The sequence below is a fragment of the Exophiala viscosa genome (genome assembly GCF_022695815.1).
Source record: "Exophiala viscosa unplaced genomic scaffold EDD37scaffold_2, whole genome shotgun sequence".
In the NCBI taxonomy this organism is placed as follows: domain Eukaryota; kingdom Fungi; phylum Ascomycota; class Eurotiomycetes; order Chaetothyriales; family Herpotrichiellaceae; genus Exophiala; species Exophiala viscosa.
The window spans coordinates 3,945,565-3,966,739 of record NW_026944354.1 but is presented as its reverse complement, the minus strand read 5'-3'; the positions used below and the strand labels follow the sequence as shown (position 1 = coordinate 3,966,739).

At 51.3% G+C, this 21,175-nt stretch overlaps 8 protein-coding genes across 8 annotated transcripts; 1 reads left to right on the top strand and 7 right to left on the bottom strand.

Moving 5' to 3' along the window:
* Positions 1–290: 290 nt before the first annotated feature.
* On the bottom strand, positions 291–1,798 carry EDD37DRAFT_292939 (putative alcohol dehydrogenase). Its single transcript, XM_062811143.1, has one exon. It carries the CDS (start codon positions 1,438–1,440, stop codon positions 451–453), a length of 990 nt encoding a protein of 329 aa, XP_062673990.1. The 5' UTR covers positions 1,441–1,798; the 3' UTR covers positions 291–450.
* On the bottom strand, positions 1,798–4,276 carry EDD37DRAFT_292992 (P-loop containing nucleoside triphosphate hydrolase protein). The gene is made up of 2 exons (XM_062811144.1): positions 4,060–4,276; positions 1,798–4,005 (listed from the first exon to the last, which is right to left on the bottom strand). The coding sequence occupies exons 1-2, from the start codon at positions 4,187–4,189 to the stop codon at positions 2,156–2,158; spliced, it is 1,980 nt and encodes a 659-aa protein (XP_062673989.1). The 5' UTR covers positions 4,190–4,276; the 3' UTR covers positions 1,798–2,155.
* Positions 4,277–5,170: 894 nt separating this feature from the next.
* EDD37DRAFT_647755 (dihydroorotate reductase pyre) lies at positions 5,171–7,039 on the bottom strand (the record flags this gene model as incomplete). The annotated part of the gene is made up of 1 exon (XM_062817922.1): positions 5,171–7,039. One exon carries the CDS (start codon positions 7,037–7,039, stop codon positions 5,171–5,173), a length of 1,869 nt encoding a protein of 622 aa, XP_062673988.1.
* Positions 7,040–10,467: 3,428 nt separating this feature from the next.
* EDD37DRAFT_606878 (uncharacterized protein) lies at positions 10,468–11,313 on the bottom strand (the record flags this gene model as incomplete). The annotated part of the gene is made up of 1 exon (XM_062814930.1): positions 10,468–11,313. One exon carries the CDS (start codon positions 11,311–11,313, stop codon positions 10,468–10,470), a length of 846 nt encoding a protein of 281 aa, XP_062673987.1.
* A 467-nt stretch (positions 11,314–11,780) lies between these two features.
* Positions 11,781–14,867, bottom strand: EDD37DRAFT_647752 (uncharacterized protein; the record flags this gene model as incomplete). Its single annotated transcript, XM_062817921.1, has 1 exon — positions 11,781–14,867. One exon carries the CDS (start codon positions 14,865–14,867, stop codon positions 11,781–11,783), a length of 3,087 nt encoding a protein of 1,028 aa, XP_062673986.1.
* A 495-nt stretch (positions 14,868–15,362) lies between these two features.
* On the bottom strand, positions 15,363–17,092 carry EDD37DRAFT_293341 (uncharacterized protein). Its single transcript, XM_062811145.1, has 2 exons — positions 16,716–17,092; positions 15,363–16,663 (listed from the first exon to the last, which is right to left on the bottom strand). Exons 1-2 carry the CDS (start codon positions 16,968–16,970, stop codon positions 15,605–15,607), a joined length of 1,314 nt encoding a protein of 437 aa, XP_062673985.1. The 5' UTR covers positions 16,971–17,092; the 3' UTR covers positions 15,363–15,604.
* A 324-nt stretch (positions 17,093–17,416) lies between these two features.
* On the top strand, positions 17,417–17,948 carry EDD37DRAFT_647750 (V-type proton ATPase subunit F; the record flags this gene model as incomplete). The annotated part of the gene is made up of 4 exons (XM_062817920.1): positions 17,417–17,443; positions 17,493–17,527; positions 17,583–17,754; positions 17,808–17,948. 4 exons carry the CDS (start codon positions 17,417–17,419, stop codon positions 17,946–17,948), a joined length of 375 nt encoding a protein of 124 aa, XP_062673984.1.
* Positions 17,949–18,967: 1,019 nt separating this feature from the next.
* Positions 18,968–20,931, bottom strand: EDD37DRAFT_678217 (vanillyl alcohol oxidase; the record flags this gene model as incomplete). Its single annotated transcript, XM_062819637.1, has 2 exons — positions 18,968–19,771; positions 19,819–20,931. 2 exons carry the CDS (start codon positions 20,929–20,931, stop codon positions 19,046–19,048), a joined length of 1,839 nt encoding a protein of 612 aa, XP_062673983.1. The 3' UTR covers positions 18,968–19,045.
* Between the last annotated feature and the right edge of the window lie 244 nt (positions 20,932–21,175).

Sequence of the window (21,175 nt, the reverse complement as noted above, 5' to 3'; positions counted from 1 at the left end):
ACAAGCCGCAACACCTCTCGAAGCCGCTGCGACCAAACTCAGGGTACCTCTCAAGGTGATTCGAATTCCTGACGAGGACCATGTCCGCCGAGTTCTGGGGATATACAGCCGCGCTCATCAGACCAGATGACTTCGTAGCCTGGCGGACCACCGAGAGCGAGGGGAAATTTTATGCCGAACCGATCCTGCGCATTGCCGTTGGAAAGAAAGCTTCACTGAATTCAGCAGACTCCATGTGGAGAGTGGCTACCATGACAAAACGCCTGGAGAGCAATGGGTTTTCCGGCACGGTGCACAACGTCGATCAAGACCGAGTCCAAGCTCTCGGCGTCTTTCAAAGATGAAACGACTGCTTGACATTCGTCTTAAATGACTCACTAAGCTACTCCCTGACATGAAAATGCGTCTTGACAACCTTCTTCCCATCACGATACGCATCAAGAACTTCATTCACCTTGTCCACATCCAACCCCTTGACAACCGTATACTTAGTCGGCTTGATCTTCTTTTCAACAAGATATCCGGCACCCGCTCCCAGAATGGCTTGCACAATTCAGGATTCACATGTGAACTTCCAAAGGGATTGCACAGCACATAGCCTTCCTTCTTGGGTTTGATCTGCGCCTCTGCCTCGCCCAGTGGAAATGGCAAAAGCCGTGCGAATCTGCCCCTCTTGGTCGACGACAATGCATTGATACCGATGAATTGTGTGGCAGGTGGATTGATCGCATCGTACGTATACAGCAGGTCGTCGCCGACAATCTCACGGATACGAGCGGAGACTTCTTCGGGAGAACCGTGGCGATCGATGGTATCTGTGGCGCCGTATGATTTCAACTCGGCTTCGTCGCCACCAACTACGACGATCCGTCCAATGCCAGCTAGTGCGGCGAGTTGCACGCCGAATCTGCCGCAGTTGCTGTCTCCTCCGAGGACAAGGAGTGTGGTGTTCTTGTGATCGAACGTCTTGGCCTCGGCTGTCCATGGCGCTGGAATATCCAGGCCCGAGGAATCGAAGAGTGCGACCAGCGGCGCGATGATGTTCGTTGGGAGAGTGGCGCCGTCGTCATCGGTGAAACCTTCTGGGATCTTGGCCGTGAAGTTAACGTCGAGAACTGCGTATTCTTGGAACCCATTCTGCGTGCTGCCTGGAGCGAAGCCAGGCTGGCCGACGATGTGATCGCCGGGCGAGTACTTGGTGACGCCGGAGCCGAGGGCGACGACCTCGCCGACGACATCGTTCGTCAAGATGGCGGGGAGTGAGTCTTTTATGAAGAGACCAGTGTCACGGGCCTTGTGGTCGTGAGGGTTTGGACCAGCCACAGTTACCCGGATTAGTACTTGGCCGGGGCCAGGTTGGGGGACTGGATGGTCGGTGACCAAGATCAATGGCTTGCCAAGCTCCGTGACGAGGAGTGCTTTCTGTGTTTGGGGCACCATTAGTGGAATGCAAAGGGGTTCAGGATTAGTTGGAGTCGGTTCTAGTCAAGAGTGGTTGATGCTGTGAATAGTCCAGCGAGGTGTCTTTCTTAGGTGCCAACGTCAGGATACTTAACTTATATTCTTTGTCAATGTCGCTTGCATAACACAAAGTAAGCAGCAAGTGCAGCTCTTGTGCTTCCTTATTTGTGAACTGTCTGGGTCGCCCTCATGGTAGAAGGGTATGGTGCAACGATCATTAATCCGCCTGCGACTTCTGATTGGACCCATAGATCCCATGGACTTTCCGAATCTCATGAGGACCTGAATTGCTGAATAATGTCATCTAAAGGCAGTCCACTACGACAGATCCATCTCGGCATCGAAAGCATCATTGTCCCGAGTCAAAGTAGCAAATCCCACGAAAGGCCTTTCTTGTTTGGAAAAGTACCTTGTCTTTTGGGACAGCACAAGCAGACCGGACACTACGTCGCTTGGATATCTTTTGACGGATGCGATGCGATGCAAAATAATGATTCAATACAATGTGGAGGCAAGAGGGACAGCTTGCGACTTTGCAGCTCATGGAATCGTCTTTCAATTTTTCACTGTGTGCCAATGCGATGCCATGCAATGCAAACCCCGGTCCATGCAGATCCTTCATCAGCCTCTAGCATAATAAGACGCCATCATCGCAACGAGAAGAAGCTCATCAATCATAACCAAGACAGGCATATCACCTCGATCTGTGTGTACCGTTCGTCCTCTTACCCTTGAGCAGATGAACCGGCAACGACGCCGTGGTATGTCGATCAGCCTCACCCTGTCTGGCCATGCGGTTCATTTGCCGTTGGCCGAGTTTCGCAATGCGCGACGCCTTGTCACGACTAACAGGATCCGTCACTCCGGTTGAAGTCTTGCCCAACCCATCGGTCAGCCTGTTCGTCCTGGGTGCCCGTGATACAGATCGAGCCCTTGCTGAGGGCGTGTCGACTTCCATCTCATCACCAACAGTGGAGGCGGGACGAGCATTCCGAATCTGAGCCCTAGCTCGGTCGGTGGTAGCAGATGAGTCTAGACCAATCGAAGTAAAGTGCTTGTCCATCTGGCCCAAAGTCCGTGACTTCTTCGCCCGAGGGATCTGTGCTTTGTTTTTAAGACTCTTCTTCATCCTCGCATCATTCTTCATCAGTGTCGTCTTGTTGCGGATCAGATTGGCCTTCATGCGAATATCCGCATCGTCCTCATCTGACATGCTTTCGCTTTCGTCGTAGAAACCTTCCTCTTGAAGACGGTCCTCTTCTGCTTCAAGTGCAGCCAGCTTCTCCTCAATATCAGGATCGACGTAATCGGCGATGTTTCTGCCATTGAAGAACTCCGGCACTTTGTCGTGCTTCCACTCGTCGTCCGCCAATAGATAGTTCTTCTTCATGTCAAAATTGTAAACACCAGCGCCACCCTCTTCCTCCTCAATTTCGCGCTCCAATTTTCTTCTTTCCGGATCCGACTTGTCGAATTTCTTGTACGAGCCGTCCTTGACTGCATCTGGAATATATGTGTCACTGACTGAGCCTTCCATCGGTCTAGCAACATGGATCCGAGCGAGCAGGTCGCCAAGGCGTCCGGTCGGTGCATCGGCAGTCGCTGATTGTGAAGCCTGGCCAGCCTTCAATTTCGCGGCCACTCTGTCTGCGATTAGTCGATCACAGACGGTGTTCTTGACCTCCTGGACGCCTTCGCTGGTGACACAAGATAGTTGTAGTAGTTCGGTGTTAGTGTTTTGTGTGAGCAGGTCATTGAGCTGTTGTTGAGTTTTGGGGTCTAGGTCTTCTGGCTTGGTCACATCTGTTTTGTTTACAACGATAAATGTCAACTTGTTCGCAAACAGTGGCTTTATCGAGTTGAAAAGTGCCATTTGCGCAGATACCGAGTAACCACACTGTTCTGACAAATCCATAAAATAGAGAATGGCTGATCGTAAATGCGCAATTGCTGTGATAGACTGCATCTCAATGGTGTTCATCTCTTCCAAAGGATGATCGAGGATACCGGGTGTATCAATGGCCTGAAATCGGAGGTATTTGTAGTCGAAGTGACCGACGAAAAGGGATTTGGTGGTGAAGGCATAGGGCTGCACATCGACGTCGGCCCGAGTAATAGACTTGAGAAAGCTGGATTTTCCGACGTTCGGGTATCCGCAGATGAGAAGTGTTCGAGTGTTTGGGTCGATGCTAGGTAGACGACCAAGATGTTGTCGGACTTGCTCAAGATATACCAGTGGATCTTTCAGTCTCTTACAAATTGTGGCCATACGACCAAGCGCAGCCCGCTTGAGGGACTTGCACTGGAACAATGACTGTGCATATTTGAGTAGTCGAACATAATCCCTCGACACTGTCTCAATCAGTCCCTTAGCTCTTGATAATGTGCCCAGTGCAATTTTGAAGTGGTCCGCATCGTAGAGGGTGTTGATCAAATCTTTGTGGAAAGGATGAATATCTTGGATGCGAGGAAAGCCTTCGAGGATGGCTTGGAGCTTTTCGCAGAATGTCTCCGACGTGAACTTGACTTTTCTCGTGTAGAAACCTGCATAGCATAGGTCAGCAACGGACAGTCAACATGCCCAGGGAGTATTCTCACCTCTAATTCTGCTGATCTTGAATCCCGCTCGGATCTGAGTTGGCAGCCTTCTCTGCGTCCGGCTTAAGACAATGTCGATGAACTCCTGCGAGGTGGGCACTGGCGCGATATCCTTCCATGTCGTCTTCATCGTGCCGGTCGACCTTTACAATGTGTTGAAGGAGGGAAAAGTGGCAATGCCAGAACGGGAACTGAACCGCTACAAAAAAGGTCAAAATTTCAGAGTCGAAGAATTTCTTATCGCAGTCGAAGAAGGTTTGCCGATATCGTGCCCATTTGTGAGCTAATCTATTTCTGGTCAAGCTCTTCTCCGCCTGGCATGACGGCCTCCTCCATCCTTTTCAATGTCTATTAAATTGAGGTCACTATCGCTGTTGTTGTAGAGGATACCAAGAAAAGTATTTCCTCTTCTGTACATATATATGCGGATATTTGTTTGATTCTCCAGACTGTGTTGGGGAGCGCTTTTGTTGTAATCCATGATGCATAAAACTACTCGTCCGATTTTTCCAACGCCAGCAGAAGCAATCACAACTTCACGCCTCCTTTTACGGCCGATCCAGGCTTCTGACCTGCCCGCTCTTCATGTGCTGCGTACACAAATCGAGGTGATGAAATGGACGAGTCAAGGGAGAAACGACGTCGACGAGGATGCCACTCAAGTCTGGATGAACAGATTTCTCCCGCCCAATGATGCAGCAACTTTCAATTTCGCGGTGGAAGAACTTTCTTCTCCTGGAAAAGCGATTGGTGCCTTGGGCTGCCATGTAGCCGAGCCCCCTGAGGTTGGTTACATGTTCGTCAAAGAGGTTTGGGGCCGGGGGTATGCCACCGAAGCTTTGCAGGCGTGGCTCCAAGCTTACTGGCATTTGCCCAGGAAGGAAGTTGTCCTTGATGAGAACCCGACACAGGCACAGGAAGTCGACGAATCCCTGGAAGTATTGAAAGCAGACACAGACGCCGATAACGTTGCAAGTGGTCGAATCTTGGCAAAATGTGGATTCATAAAGGTTGGCGAGACCATGATCGAGCATAATGGAGCGAACGTCAAGCTGATAACCCATGGCTTATCACGGTTCGTGTATGACTTGTCACATTGACCCGAGGCTCTTCATCGCTTCTCTTCGACCACTCTTCTCATCTCGTCTCGCATTTCATCCTTGATCCGAGAAATAGTACCAACACCACCGTACACCAATGCAGTATAGACCATGGCAACATTGGCGCCTGCGTTTAGCACTTCTAAAGCTTGCTTGCCGTTAGTGATGCCTCCAGTTGCAAAGATTATCTTTGACTGGTCGTTGTGAGGTAGATGAATAGGAGTTTCAAGCCTCTCAATCGCATCTCGCTGCTCCCTGGGCGGAAGTCGTTCAATGGCTTGTTGGATAGCCTTCAGGCGGTCTCTTTCCTCCTGCGGCTGCATAGGTGCTTCATCGGCTGGCTCATCTGAGTCTCCCAAGCTGTCTTGCTCCTCCTTTGACTGGTCATAAAAACGCTCTTTGGGAAGGCTGAACAGTGGTTGTTTTCCAGAATTAGGACTGTCCAGTGGAGGCCGGGGTACGACCTCTGTTTCAACAGAAGTCGTTAGTGGATCTGGGTCTGATGAAGGTGACGACGGCGTTGACGAAGAGGACAATTCCTCCAAGCTGGATGTGAGAGAATCCTTGATCTTTTGGGCTTCAGCACGCAGTGCACTTGGTTTCGACGGAGTAGGTGTAGTCGAGGGTTCCGACTCAGCTGGCTTCTCTGTCAGAAGTTTGCGGTAGCGCTTTACCAGCGACACGGTTCGGTCGAACAGGTGAGGACCAGAGAATCCACCAGTCTCTAGAAGATGCTGTTCTTCAAGGGGAGTCAGGTTCTTCAGGTGCGGCATCGGCTCGGGTCGGCGATTTGTTGTATTTCCCACGACGACTCCATCCACCCCGGTCGCCCAGACCGCATCGCAAATTCCAGCAATTTGTTCCTCAGAATCCTCGTCAGGGCTGACTTTGACCATGACAGCAGGTCTTGTCCGTCTGTCGATAGAATGAGCAGCTTTAACGACACCATCCAGAATCTTTCTCAGCTTGTCGCCTTGCTGGAGTGACCGCAGACCGGGGGTATTTGGGCTGGAAACATTGACGACCAGGATATCAGCATAAGCGCCGAGTCTTTCGACACAGTAGACATAGTCTTGCGTGACAGCATCAACATCATCCTCTGGTGTGATTTTATTCTTTGCGATGTTCACAGCAAGCAATTTGCCAGGTGTGAGACTGCCGGGTGGTACACCTGCGATGCCATCCAGTACAGCTTTCTCCGCGACTTCATCGTGACCAAGACCGAGTCGATAGGCGAACTTCCTGACTCTTTCTCGTAGCCTCATAGCCACATCATCAGCCCCTTCCGAGTTGAGGCCGTACCTATTGATCATGGCTTCCTGTGAGGTCAACCGGAAGACTCGAGGTTTGACATTACCAGATTGTGGGTTTGGAGTGGCGCCTCCGATTTCGATGATTGCCGGACCGATGGCAAGAAGAGGATCCGGGATGTCGGCATGTTTGTCGATACCTGCAGAAGTAGCTATAGGGTTTCGAAGCAGCCGTCCAAAGACTTCGACTTCGAGATCTTTCTGCTGATCTGGATCCCCTCGTTCTCGTGGGTAGAGCCCAAAATCCCATAAGGACTTTAGTGTCTGATTTGATACATGGTGAGCTTCCTCTGGATCAGAATAGAACCATCTGAGAGCGGGAATGACGATATAACGGTGCGCACTTGCTCTTGTATCTGTGACGTAGACATAAATGATGCCCAAGCCAAGAACAAGAGTGGTGCCGTAAAAGAAGTTTAATACACGTGAGCTTGCGGTCGAAGCATTCTCCGACGTAGAGGCATGTCTCCGCAAAGCTGGAGTCGCAAGTCGAGGTCTTGGTGGAAATGTGTGAGCTGCAATTCGAGGCCGTGGAGCTCTTAAAAGCAGTCTAGTGGCTGAGTGTTTCATGGTGGAGGGAGAAGAACTTGTCGGTCGGCGTCTACGGTGCCATCTCAAGAGAACAACCAGATGCCACGGGGCTGAGCTACTGTCTCTGGAGTATTCGTGGTCTTAAGTGTTGTTGATGAACGTCATGTAATGAAGCTGAAGAACAAGCTGTCATAAAAACATCAAAATCATGATTGGTGCAGAATGAGGAAGTTGCTTGTCGCCGCTTTTTCTGCGGTGAACGCTAACGCCAATTGGGCGCTGAGACATCACCGGTTCTCGACTTCAGTCTATGACGACCTTTCATGTAAATACTTGGTGTAGGAGGAGAATAAGTTACATTATTGTTGCGAGTATTGAGTCGAATTTTCAATTCTTTGAGACTGTGCTGATCGAGTCCCCCATATATCGATTGTTACAGGCGGCTAATATGCGGCATTTTGAAACGTGGGGATATTTGCGGGAGATTCTTGCATGAGTGTTTTCTCTGACCTATGCGCGGCTACGGAAACCCGGATACGTCGATCTTCAGGCTGTCTGCGCCCGAAGTCGATCGATCGACTGGATGAGAGATATTCTGACCAGCACCTTATTATATCTCATTTCTTGGCTTTGTTTCATTGCACTCTGCGTCGAAGTAAGTGACCCAGAGTCGTGTGACAACGAGGAGATGGGTCGTCAGTCTCGGATCATGGTAGGACTTTTTGTGCTGCCGTGTCCAGGCTGCCATGGGGAGTACCGTCTATCTGCATGTGCATATATTGATGCCTTCCTGTGTACTGTGTAAGCTTTTACTCGTTTGGATCCTGAATCATGCATGTTTCACCATTACCCATCTCACATAACCTCACCGCTAGAATCGATAATTCGATAGATCCTGCCGTCTCCGGGCCAAACGGGTTGACATACATCCGACAAGCGACATTCAACCTTCCTTAACACATTCTGACTGGACGAATATTCGACCCAGTAGCGAAAGTCGCAGAAGGGAGTACCTGAGAACCCTGAAATCACGCTGACGCATGGTAAACATCAGCATCAGCCTCGGACCCTTTCACAGCAAGCACAGCCCTGTTCCGTGCGCATCCGAACTGGACAGCCAACCACGGCCCCTGCGGCTTCTCGCTAGGCCTCCACATCCATAACATTCATCCCCTTTTTATGACTCTGGTTCACGACGGGTCCACATATCGTAATAGTGGCATCCCTTGCTTCATTTGTTGTTGCCGCCCGCAAGTCCAGCCCGGCACGAGCCAATTTTTTATTATATTCCTCAGTCAGTTCCCCAGGTTTGTCATTCTCAATCAATTCTGTCTTCCAAAAGTACCGCCCTCCCAAAGACGAAGAAACTAGCACCTAAGGAGGACACGAAGCAATGGCGGCCACGGATGGGAATGCCTTGCCTACTTACACCTCGCTGTTCCCTGAGGATGAACCGTCTGCCCCGGAAACACCTGCTGCAACCGGCACCAACACCAACATCCGCAGACGATACACTACCATCACACTCCGCGAGATCTACTATCCCAGCGGCTGCCCATGCCACCAACTAAGCCAGCCCGACAAGAAAGGGAAACGGAAACAACAGGATCATCCACCCAACCATTTCCGTATCGACGACACTCTTGACGTACCGATGTGGCTGGGTCACGCTCGACCAACCATGGCGGAACGCACGCCTAGCCAAAGTAGCGCCGTTTCGAGTTCAAACAGCAGCACGACATCTTCAAAGACACGACCATGGAACTGGTTTCATCGCAGAACCTCAAGCTAGAATGGAATGATGTCGATAGAGCCGGGTGTTCCGGAACTCTATCATCGCCATCTTTCTTCACCAAACCAAATGAGACGCTACACGTTGTCTTGTCCGCCCAGACTATCAATGCATTCCACAACATGGCAATGTGTGGTCGTGCCGACGTGGCCTCCACGCACGAAGCTCGAGATGCCCTACACTACCGAATGGCATGGGTCTAGCATAAGGACTGGCACCTACTACTCGACTGACCTGCGACACGACAACGCATGTTTCAACCGCGTGGTATGCCCGACGAGCACAAGGGGCTGTCCGCCACAACGAGAATCGCATTCAGATCCAGCATGGATGGACGCAGAGGATACGAACTCGCTATTACGCGGCGAGACCTCGCCCGCGGCGGCATAGGTGATATCGTGGCCTCCCTTCGATGTTTGTCGTCTCCATCTGAGACCTGAGACCCTGCCTCTCTCCGCGCACTGAACTTCTTGCCCTCGGTGGACGCCCAGGAAGGCGTCGAATCACTGATCATAGGAGATCGTGGTGGGAAAACCTTTCATCTCATTTCACTATACCATATGTACGATTACCTACTGTACCCGTTTCTTACAAGCAAGGCGTTTGGCATTAAATGGACAAGGTGTTTACCATCCGGAGGTTTAGAACTCAAAAGGATGAAAAGGGGCGAAAGCAAGCCTCGGAAATATGATGAGTAACGACTACAGTAGTAGATTGATCAATTTTTCCCACGAATCATTGCAAATCCAGTCATCATTGCTGACAGTACTTCGTGTCTTACATGAGGCCGCGTGTCTCAAGCCCAATCCTCGTATTTTAACGCGTTCGACATGCTGCATTCCGCTCATAACGTCACATGTTTCCAATTGTGCCGAGTAGTGCATCTTTGATCCCCAACAGGGCTTTGCAAGAATTTAAGAGCAGTCCAGGCCCTTACGGACCCTCGATGTGAAACATAAACATAAATCATGCATATGGCCAAGTCAGCAGATGACTGAGCATGCGGAGTACGTTTCAAGGGATCGGTGAGCAAGTCCTGTTGGCCTCGTTCCCCTGACCAAAGCAAATCTCTCGTAGTACGCTTTCCGGAATCCCACGGAATAGGGACCCTGACCGCGAACTGGTGCACATGTTGCGAATACGGACTTGCGGACATGGGAGTAGCTAATTCAGTGAAGGCGCGGAGTACGTCTTGACTGTTATGTACGTGGGAATGTATGCTTCAACCGTCTGGTACATGGACACCTCTCATCCGATCGATTGATTTTGGTCATTGGGCGTGATTCTCTCTTCGACCCGTCCTCATCATGCCACACTACCTAGGTCGGTATTCCCTTATGCCCTATGTACAAACACTGCACAACAGGGCAATTATCTGGCATAGATCACCCCGGTGGGGCGTCGAAGAGCCAGAAGTGGATAGCCCCCGGATCGACCATAACGATCAAGGCGGCGTTGGACTTGGCCACCGTCAAGCCTATCGTCTTTGACGTGCTGGTCTCCTCGCAATAGTGTCCTTGTGCCTCTCTAGACGGAATTCATTTCGGCGGGGAGTGGCCAAGGAGCATGACAATACTTGGTAGTGACTAAACTGGCCCGTGTCTCTGTCGATGAAGTTCGTCGTGTCTTCGAAGTCGCTAAGTCAAGCAAATTCGATCACCCTCCTTCCACACTATCACGCTACCTCGCGACCATGACCCCTCTTCCTTCCAAAAGTATACACCACCTCCCTCTCAGGATGCTCGTGCGGCACAGTCGCCACCATAGGAAACTGTCCCGGCACAACCTGTTGCCCGACATGTCGACACCGAATCTTGAATTGCACGCTCAACACATCCGTCGTCAATGTCATCCCTATATTGCAATGCGCCATGACCAACTCCGCCTTACTTTTCTCCATGGACGCGATGATGATATGAAACAGCGCGGCAGAAGGGTTATTTGGCGTGCCCGACTCGCGTAGCACACGGTTTCCATCATCCCGGATACCCATCTGCCCTTCGATGCCGAGCATATCGACATGTCCAGGCTCCGCCGTGATGTCGGTGATTTCAAAACGCCCGAGCGACAGCATCACCAACCGCAAAAGCGTGGGCGGCCATTCGGGAAGCAAGTTAAATGTCACGGACAGGTTGCGGATGGACTGCAACTTTGGCAGCATCAATGGCTGGGTGAATTGTTGGTGCTGGCTCAGATTCTTGATGATGAAGAGTGCTTGACGGAGAAAGACTGGGTGGGATTCTTGATAGATCTTGCGGCAGACTAGGAAGATTGAAAGGTCGGCCAGCCTATCCTTGCCGTCGTCACTTCCGTGCTGCTGGTGATGGAGGGAAGATTGAGACCGGTCGATGTGGCATGCTGGTGAGACAGATAGAACGGAAAACAAGCATTCGTAGATTCGAATGCGGATCTCGGATGGGATGTCGAGTAAGACATGATGAATTGGGGTTCGGCGTTGCTCTGGTCTGTCTACTTTCATCTTGATGAGATCTCCAGCGAGACCTTCTGCGATAGAGGCCATTCTTTGTCGTGAAATTGTCACTGAATGCTTCCCAGTTGTAGACGTCATGGGTGTACTGGAGTAAAAGACGCGTGAGCGAGATGTGACATGAGAGGAGACGCGAGTCGTCAGAGTGCACCGCCGCCAACTCAAGCTCATCGCGAAAGCCGAATCATCATTCTAGGTGCAACATCAACCTGTTGTCACTGATATCCGGTGACTTGAGCCAGCTCAGGCTCGCGTGGACAGAAGAATGCAGAGGTAGGAACGAAGCAAGAGATGATAGTCAGGAACGAATGAGATGATACAAAGTTCAGCAATGTGGCGTAGGAAGTGACAGCCACACAAGCGCCACATGTCTACAGCCTTATCAGCAGCAACATCAAGTACAGCCTTCTGCATTGATATTCATTTCTATCTAATGTTGCGTTGCTTCTTTAAAAATAGCACAGGCGTCGAGGTTCCCTCTGCTTTCATGCTTCGTGCCTCTAACGCGCAGCTCCCTGACCGACAACCTGCTTCAACACCCAAAACACTGCCTGAAATAGCCATCCAACGATACCTACCACTCCCAATACGGCCCTCAGCGTCCTAATGAAGAAGGCGGCCACAGCTGCGAATAACAGCAGATAAACAAGACTCCGAGCACAATCAAACATGAATCCACCCGCAGTCTCGCCCTTGGCCACATTCAGCTTCAGTTTCCCCGTTTTTGAGTAGACGAAAACCACTGCCCAGAGTCTGCAACCAGTTATCATCATGATCTGTGCCATTTGCCAGCCGCGTTCCAGCACTTCCCATCCAACCTTCACGATTTGAGGATGGTTTGTCATCCACATTCTGGTCGCCTCAAAGGGTACGAGTACCATTTCTCCAACAGCTCCTGCGCCAAAAGTTCCCAGACTGGGCACTTGTAGTTCGATCGAAGTCACACTCCTAGCGCTTGCACTTCGGTTCTTGGGCAGGCCAGAGCAAGCCATCGATAGTCCGACTCGTGTAGGCACCCTCAGTCGAGATATACTGCCAGTACTTTTGACGGGAGTCTCGGCTGACTGTTGTGAAGATGTCACAAACGCAATGGCAGGCGAGCTAAGACTTCTCTGCTTCGTGTGCAAGCCAAGGCCGGGAGACTTCTGCTTCGGCGATCTTGTTGCGGTCAAAGCTGTAGCGAGGGCATCTTTTGAATCTTCCAAGGGGCTTGCGGGCCTTGTTGCACTTATAGCAGCCGCCAATGCTAGTCCAGCATACTCGACAGGTCGATCATGGAATGGCGTGCCAGGAGTCCTGGGCTGAGCGGATAGCTCCACTGGAGAACCCCTCGCTGAGCCAATGTCAACAAGCTTCGGTCTTGCCTTTTTGTCATCCTTGAAATTGACATGCTTTGGCGACGGCATAGTAGAACCCTGTGCAGCTTTACCAGGTTTCTGAGGAGTTTTGAAGGCTCCGTTGTCTTCCCAGTCTTCGAATTCGCTCGCACTGCTGGGACTGTGGATGTCCGACCAGATACTCTTCGTCGGACTACTTGTAGTGCTCGGGCTAGGATGTCCGAGGCAACTTTCATGGCAGTCTTCTTTGCAGCAGTCCGGACAACATATTTCATGGTCGTCTTCGGGAATACTCCCATTTTCTTGTGCCTTCATGGCTTCATTCGATGTTGCTTCGTACGCGCCTGGTTCACTGTCTTCAGGCACCTCCGGAAGAGGACTGGCGCTTGGGTGACTGTTCTTAAAGTCCTCGTTTGCTTCGTCGCCGGCCTTCTGGTGGACGGACGTATGGATGGCACCAGCGATGTTGCGTTGCTTGACGTCCACGAAGCCGTTGTGACAACGACTGCATTTCCTGGTCAAGCCGAGGCCGCTCATCACCTCTTCGCGCCGGCCGGTCGACATATGTGGATCTATCGGCTGGCCTTGATTGGATGGGAGACGTGGCTTCAGTGGCGGTGGCATGAGATCGTTCCGTTGTTCGACCGGACTTGGTATTGTGATGCTTTCTAGGTCGACTGGTCTCCTCTGTTGGAACATCGTGTCTGACGTGTAGGACCCGCTCAGGCGTGGTCCCTGTCGTGGGAAAGCGTACATGCCCTCGGCTCTCATCTGCACTGGTTGGTGATTGTTCCGCCGCGGCCTGGTTCGGGGAAGTGGGACCGGCATTATTGACTCCATGCTCATATTCATGCCAGTGTTCATGAAAATGCTTGACGTGGCTGGTGGAGGCGGTCTCCGCGGCACACTAGGCCGGCCAGGGTTCGTCATTCGTGGATCTGCCATTGACGGTCTCGGACCACCTCGCAGCTGAATCGGGAATGTCGGATTGTCCATGGTAGTGTCGATGGATGTGGTAGTGGTACTCAACGGTGACGGGTTCGGCCCTCTCGGCGGTCTGTTTGGTGGTTTCACCGTTGGAGCGGGCATTGACCTGGGTCCCTCTGCTCTTGTAAGCGATGTTCGGACCAGTGGCGGAGATTGGTGTTTTGGCGGGTTGTCGTACGTGGGGATCGCCATAGATGCCAGCGAGTCGTTGCGCACCTTCGTCTGAGGCGTTGGGTGGGTTTGCCTCGCCGTACGCACGAACGGGTACGCTGGATCGCCTCCCCTTGGCCCTTTCGGAGTCTCCATATCGGACGTCAGCAACGTCTTGGGGCTGATCCTCTTTTCTTCCACTGGAGTTGGTCGGTTTGGCATTGTTGCCTGGTTCCACTGGAATAGGCCACTGTTCATCGGCAGACATGGTAGTTCTTTTTCGACCGGAGGATGGCCAGAGGTGTTCGAGGTTCTTGAATCTGGGCCGTCCATTGTCGGATGCATTTTGGGCGGGTCTAAAAAAGGATTCTGTGTTGCTATTGTCTGATACTCTTTGACTAGCGAGGGATTACTATCCCTTGGTAACGTCGGTAAGTCCTTGTCTTTGTCAAGAGGCGTGATGTTTCGGACACGGGGCGGAACAGGCGCTGACGAGGTTCTCATGTCTAGCTGGAACCGTGGTGTCCTCAGAACAGTCTCCTCACTGTCGTTTCTCCTGCTTTGATCTTCAGATCCATGACCCGGGCCAGTTTTGTAAGGTGGACTGCCAACTGGTTTCCTTCGTAGTACGGAATCTTCGTTCGCTTCCTCGAGGGGAAGAGGTTTGTTGATGTCAGTGAAGGGCGGGGCGAAGGAGATTTCCGGATAGATATCTATTCCTTCAGAGTGCTTGAGGAGGCAGAATGTAGCGCTGGTATCAGGTCGCGGCTCACGAGGAGCGGCTTGCTGTAGTCCCGGAGGTCGACTTATATGTCCACGCTCACCCATCGAAGCGTCCATGTCGCCAGAAGCAAGCCTCCGTGGAGTCCGCAATTTGTGAGGATATGACCCTGGAAGGCGCTGCTTAGGAGGAGTCATCCGGCCTAGATCCGAACTGACCCACTGTTCGCCCTTTTGGTGCCATCGCCCCTGAGGTCCAGAGCCATGAGCTGGAGCATCCTCATAGTAGTCGATAGAGCTGCTTGCACTATGGACACCTGGTGTTATGAGTCCGGTTCTAGGGTTGGCTCCTCGTGCCAGCAGGTAGTCGTCTTGATGGACAGGTCGGTGCATGTTTGAGGAGTCTGAGGTGTCTGCAAATCGTGCTCGCCTTGTTGCTTCACCAAGGTTTAACTTGTTCTGGGATTTGAAATGATCTGTGGGGATGGACGGAGGATCCACCCCCTGTGTGGTTGCTAATGGTATACCTGGGTCACACTCTGTAAGTAGTGACGCCTGGTTTTCACGGCTTTCTAAGCGAAGGTCGTTTGGTCGGAGTATAAGTCGGGATCGTGCGAGTCCTGTGGTATGGTTGCTCTTGAATTGATCATCCGAAAGCGTCTGCTTTGTTTTCCTAGGATTTCGGATATACTGGGTCAAGCCTGATTGACCGGTGTGTTGTTCATGTTGCGAGATCTGTGAAGCGTTATGTGCTCGTTGGTGATGTATTGCACTTTCCTGGGCACTGTTTGGAGGAGAAACAGTCGACAGCGAGGTTTGGCGTTGAGGACGACGAGGAACAGAAAGGAAAAAAGAAGTTGAAGGGTTCATGACGGCCTAAGATGTGGTTGCTGTGATATGTGCTAAGGTGGTGGCATATACTGGTCTGTGCATGCACGTCTGGTGGTGAGGACAACGCCCCACGAGTTTCTGGTATTTCGGAAGCTTGGACTGCATCTTGACATAAAGTCTGGGCCCTGGCCAGAGTTCAGGAAGGCACGATCGAGACCCAAGATTTGAGAAGGAAGCAGACAAGATGCATGAAGCCGGGCAACTAGGCGCCAAAAGGCAGATGTTCTCTGATACAGTAGCTAAAACCGACCCGTCTCTCTTCGATGACTGTCAGGCTTCAAGTGACCCCATCGTTGAGATGCAGCAAGTGTATTTAATCCTCCAGCAGGCACACTCATGCGTTTCTCCGGACTCGCCGGCCTCTTTTCCGGACTTTGAGTGACCCGGTCACGAGCAAAATTGGTAGATGCACTCTTTCTGAGGGGTGATGCAGCATGCGAGTAGACTCCAAGACTACCACCATCACCACTCGAGGATGGAGGTCGAAAGTTCGGTTGACGCATAGCTGTCAATGGTCTCGTAGCCGGTGCGGCTTGAGAGTTGTGCATTGGTGTCCTAGTATCCGGTGTAGTCAAGCGATGTCGAAGTTGGCCTGAAGTTGATGTTGCACCTTCAGGATCCGTGTACTTCGTATAATTTGGATTGGAATTGGTGTGAAAGCCACGGTTAATGACAACCATCGGAGTGTAGACTTCGACCTTGTTGTATTGCTCATCGCGGGCAGCCGTGTAAGATGCCTGCTCACTGAATTGTGTTCCCACATCTCTGTAAACAGGTTGTGTTCTTGGTCTGACATATTTCGTGTCATACTCATGCAGAACCTCTTTCGAGATAAACGCTGTATCCTTGGTCTGAGTGGAATAGCTCGATTGTAGGAATGTGAGCTGCAAGGAGAAAAGGAAGGCCAGGAACATTGCCGTTGCAACTGTGACGCTCGGTCGAGGATCGGCAGACAGGGTCGGAAGAAACAGCCAGTATATGAGAACATGGCCAGGGCTGAAATAGCAAAACAGTCGCAGCGACACTGGTAGAGGATCCCAAACAGCCACCTCCCATACGTCTCTTGTAGGATCAGGATGTGCCCTGGATTGCGCTGTTTCTGTTCCAAGGATGTTCGAGAGGAACCGTAACGGCGAAGATGATACTGGGGAGGAATCGAAACGGACACGTTTGGCGGATGGAGTGCTAGGAACATCGTCGACGGAGTTCTCGAAGAGCCGGTAGTGTTTCTTCCGCCAGAAGGTGTAAGCGGCATTCACGATGCACACCAACGTCAGGAAGTGGACTATGAAGGAAGCCTGATCGGCGTATTAGTCGGGTCTGCGTATTTTTTGCTGCGATCTCCCTTACCAGCCATGATGTCCATGCAATTCGTGGAACATCTCCAAAGACATCGTCATAGCTGCGAGAAGTGCTCTTCGAATTTGCCCTGGCGACTAGGAAAATCAAATTCAGCACAATGCCGATCGGTGTAGCCCATTCTTTCTCCAGCTGATCCCAGCCATTGGACTCGATCTCCTCAGAAAGCCACAGAAGGAAGTCGTAAGGGTTGAGATCGGCTTTGAGTCGTTCGAGTAGTGGTGCACGCCGCACGTATTTAGGCATGTTGATGAACCTCGAGACAACAAGAAGCAGACATTTCCGCAGCAGAAACTGTGCTCCCGAAGTGGTATGTCTGCAAGTAAGGGTGACAGATTGCAAGGCGAAGTCACTGCGGAGAGAACAGGTAAACAATCAGCGAGGAGAGCAGCAGCATTAACTTAATTGAATGAGGTGTCTCCGCGTTATGATTGCCAACCAATGAAACTGGACAACTCGATAAGATAAAGCATAACTTAGAGCACGCCCACCCGCCGCAATGCAGGTACAACTCATTTATTCCATCGTCATCCCCGTTGCTGCTTGAAGCTATCGTCGACTACCACATTCACCACAATCTTTCCTTGGGACTAACCCGCAGAACTTCGAGTCATCAAGGTCGACCACACATACTCAGCAGTACAATTCGCGCACGAAGACCGAACGAGTCCTGGTCTTGAAGCCTTTCGATCATGGCTGCCCCAGCGTCCGCCTACAAGGTACGTCGTTCACCTTCATCATGCATACAAACCTAACACCGCTCGCAAGGACCGGCAATTTCTCGCCGTGATTGGCGACGAAGAGTGAGTTGCACCAGCCATGGGGTCGAACTGCGCTCTCGGTCTGACACCTTCACAGCTCAGTAACAGGTCTACTACTTGCCGGTGTCGGCCATGTTACCAGCCCTCCAGACTCCCAGAAGAATTTCCTCGTATGCGATAACAAAACGGAGAAGACTGCGATTGAACAAGCCTTCAATCGATTCACGAAAGAACGCAAAGACGTCGGAATTGTGCTGATAAATCAACATGTACGTTGAACAAGGGCACTCTCAGAAAGACACAAGAGCTGACTGCAGGCTAGTTGGCGGAACAAATACGAGATACCGTGGAGAAATTCCAAGATCCTTTCCCAGCAGTTCTCGAAATACCCAGCAAGGACCATCCATACGACCCAGAGAAGGACAGTGTTCTGCGGAGAGTGAGGAGGTTATTCGGCGAGTGAAGAATTATGCCCACATCTATTGTTTTGCAACCGCATACCTGGCAAGAGAGGTTGCGTCAAGATCTTCAGGCGTTATGTGCGATATGAGGGGATGTTTTCCAGCGTCACAAAGAAGCAAGCTTTGCACTGGAGTCCAGACGGGAAACCTCACGGCCCAAGGGGTGCATATATGCTTCTAAAGTGAGCTTTGCGGGACAGCTGAATCAAGAAACATCGTACCCTGCGAAGGCACTGGTAGACACGTTGCTATCTTGAGAATGGCGTAGAGGCTTCCTGTCGCGGCCTCGAGCTATTACCATTATCCTTCGCCCTCCGCCAAGTAACAACAATATCACGCTTGATCCCTTCAATGACCGCAGGCTCACCCGTCGTGAGCGTAAGCTGTTCCACCCCGTTTACCTTGTCGATATGCGCACGCCGAGTCTGAGTGATCCCATTGTATATGCTCGGAACCGCAATGATCGTCTCATGGTACACCTTAGCCTCGTCCCGTCCTGTCTCAGGCTCTTCGAGATGATATGGTCCCGTGTAGCGTCCGGCGCGTAAGTTCAGCAAGGTCTTCTGGCTTTCCCGGCACTGGGCCTCCACCGGTGCGAGGAACTTCGCGGGTCTGCATTTGTACGGACATGTACCCGTCTGGGGTGTCTGGTAGATCGACGCATGTCATTATTAGCGATACTCTGGAATACTTGCATCCAGGCGATGCTATACATCATGCCATGATGAGGTGTATGAAGGACAAAGAAAATGAGGTTATCTCATACACATGATGAGGCCATGCCAGTCTCCTTGCAGCGGATGCATCACGTCAGATGTATCCTCAACGTTAACGGCACGGAAAGAGACCAGCTCCCAAGTGCCAACCAACCTCGAGCGGAAAGAAACCATCGTCGGGGTCGAGAATGAATAGCTCACGCAATGACTGAAAGCGAGACAGGCGACGTAGATGAGCACGATCGAAGGGTGTTTAGACAATGAGGTATTTATCGGGCACGATGAAGAGGAGAAATCAAAGTAGGACGCCTGAGTAGTTACGACTTTTATTCAATTTCATAGTACGTATAATGTGTGTTACATACTCGTCTTGAAATGAGATATCAAGGAGTTATAGTCCAAGCCTTCTTGTCATACGACTTGGGCCAGATTCCATTCTTTCCGGGCGCCAAAATCCCCTTCGGATCCAAAGCATTCTTGATGGTTTCATTCAGCTTCATCTGCGCGTTGTCATTGAAACTGTAGGTTCCAGCAATCTGGTCCATCAGAGCGAGATGAGTCCGATACTCACCCCAGCCCATCTTCGCTGCATCATCAATGAGGGTCTGAATGAGCTTGAATGCGTTTTGTCGCTGCTTGGGATCCTTGCGATTGAACACAATACACACGATGTGGTGAATCTCGCGCATACCAACGACGAAGTCGCCGATAAAATCGAAGCCAAACTCCTCGCTCCTGCGCCGAGTCAATTCGTACTGGGCCACTGCGTCGTCCCCGGTGACTTTGGCGATAGGACTGAAGAACAAATGTGCTCCGTTCGGTAGCCAGTCAACCCACTTCAACTCGTCATAGGTGGGGATACCTTGAAGCGTGAGGTCTCGGATCTGAAGAACCTCATTTTCAGGCATGTCTTCTGGGAAGTAGAACTTGGCACCAGGTATTGCGGAGAATGAGGCCTTGATCACCTGCCACATAGCTTCTCGGATAGGTTCCGGCCCATAAAGAGCGCCGTAAAAGTTCCAACGTCCCAGATTGAGCTTGGCTGCTATTTCATCAATTTCAGCGTCGGTGAGAGGCTTGCCAGAAGTGGAGTATTTCTTGCGATCTCCCTGGTGCTCATTAGCGGTGTTCTTAAGTCGTTAATACCAACGCTTACCATAACTGCAGCATCCATCAAGATGGAACGAATCGTGGGCACATTCTGCAAAACCATGGCAACTCTTAGTGGGCGGATGATCTCGACAGCCTGATGGAGATCTTCATCGCGAGGAAAAGTGATCAAGTAAGATTTGTAACCGCCGGGGTTAGGCATTAGCCAGATACCCATCTTGACGACAACACCTAGAGATGACTGAGTGAATATGCCATCATTGTACGGTCCAAATCCATAGTTGAACAGCTGCCACGCCTTGTTTGCCGGCTGCTCGTCAGGAGGGAGGTCAGGATTGGCGTCTGGGTTAGGAAGGGCGCCCATCCCTGTCCTGATGAGCGTTCCATCTGGTAGGACGGCCTCAAGGCCACAATGCATCATCCAATGATCACCATATGGAGTATAGCCGACGCCTCTTTCAATCGTGTTTCCAAGGACTGAACCACCTCCCAAATCTGGAACATCAATCCACAGCTTCTCCCGGAGGTTGTTCTTGACCAGATACTCGTGCAGATCCGCAAAGGTGACGCCAGGCTCGACCAGCGCATACGCACCATCCACGTTGACATCGAGTACTTTGTTCATATTCCTTCCCATGTCGAGTCCGATGCTTCCAGGAACTCTAGGAGCGGCGCCGCCATAGCCAACATTTCTGCCAATGGAGAATGGCCATACTGGTATTTCAAATTCATTGCAGAGTTTCATGATAGCCTGGACTTCACGGACATTTCTCGGTGCCACGAGAGCGGAACTGACAAAGTAATCCTCGTCGACAACATTGTACATGTCATGAACCTTGCTCGGGTCCAGATAGTGGTCCTTGTTCAAATGTTCAGCCTTGTCGATGACGTTAACATTTGTCTGCTCAACGATGTCCTGGACTTGACGAATAAAGTCTTTGAATTTTTCCGAGTCAACTCCAGGTGGAAGGGTCAAGGGATCGCCGGTCTTTCGAGTGCCTGCTTTATTCGGTCTTACATACCCGGTATGTGATGCGTGGCCATTCGTTCCGCCACTCGTCTGCGATGCGTCGCCATTCACGCCGCCATTCGTGCGTGATGCGTCGCCATTCGTGGCTGAAGTGCCATTCATAGTGAGATTCTTCAATTCTTCGAGCATCTTGATTCAGTGGCCCAGCACCGAAAAGAAGAGTGCGCATGATGGAGAAGCATTCCCAGGTATTTATGTACATCTGCCCATCACGGATCATGGCAGGTTGCAGCAATGCCGGCTTTGATGTTGTTTTCAGCGGAGTGTCTGGTGGGGGTGGAGTATCCCCAAGGCTACGACAACCACGGAGAATACGAGGGGGGTTCCGCTGTGAGCGGGGTCCCCACCTTAGCTTCGACTTCCTCGGCACAGT

What these genes read in the sequence shown, in the direction of transcription:
- EDD37DRAFT_292939 (XM_062811143.1), bottom strand. Translation starts at nt 1,440, where the DNA reads ATGGTGCCCCAAACACAGAAAGCACTCCTCGTCACGGAGCTTGGCAAG.
- EDD37DRAFT_292992 (XM_062811144.1), bottom strand. Translation starts at nt 4,189, where the DNA reads ATGAAGACGACATGGAAGGATATCGCGCCAGTGCCCACCTCGCAGGAG. An exon ending in CAAGATCAGCAGAATTAGAG is followed by an intron (nt 4,006 to 4,059) that starts GTGAGAATACTC and finishes TATGCTATGCAG; the next exon opens with GTTTCTACACGAGAAAAGTC.
- EDD37DRAFT_293341 (XM_062811145.1), bottom strand. Translation starts at nt 16,970, where the DNA reads ATGCCTAAATACGTGCGGCGTGCACCACTACTCGAACGACTCAAAGCC. An exon ending in TTGCATGGACATCATGGCTG is followed by an intron (nt 16,664 to 16,715) that starts GTAAGGGAGATC and finishes TACGCCGATCAG; the next exon opens with GCTTCCTTCATAGTCCACTT.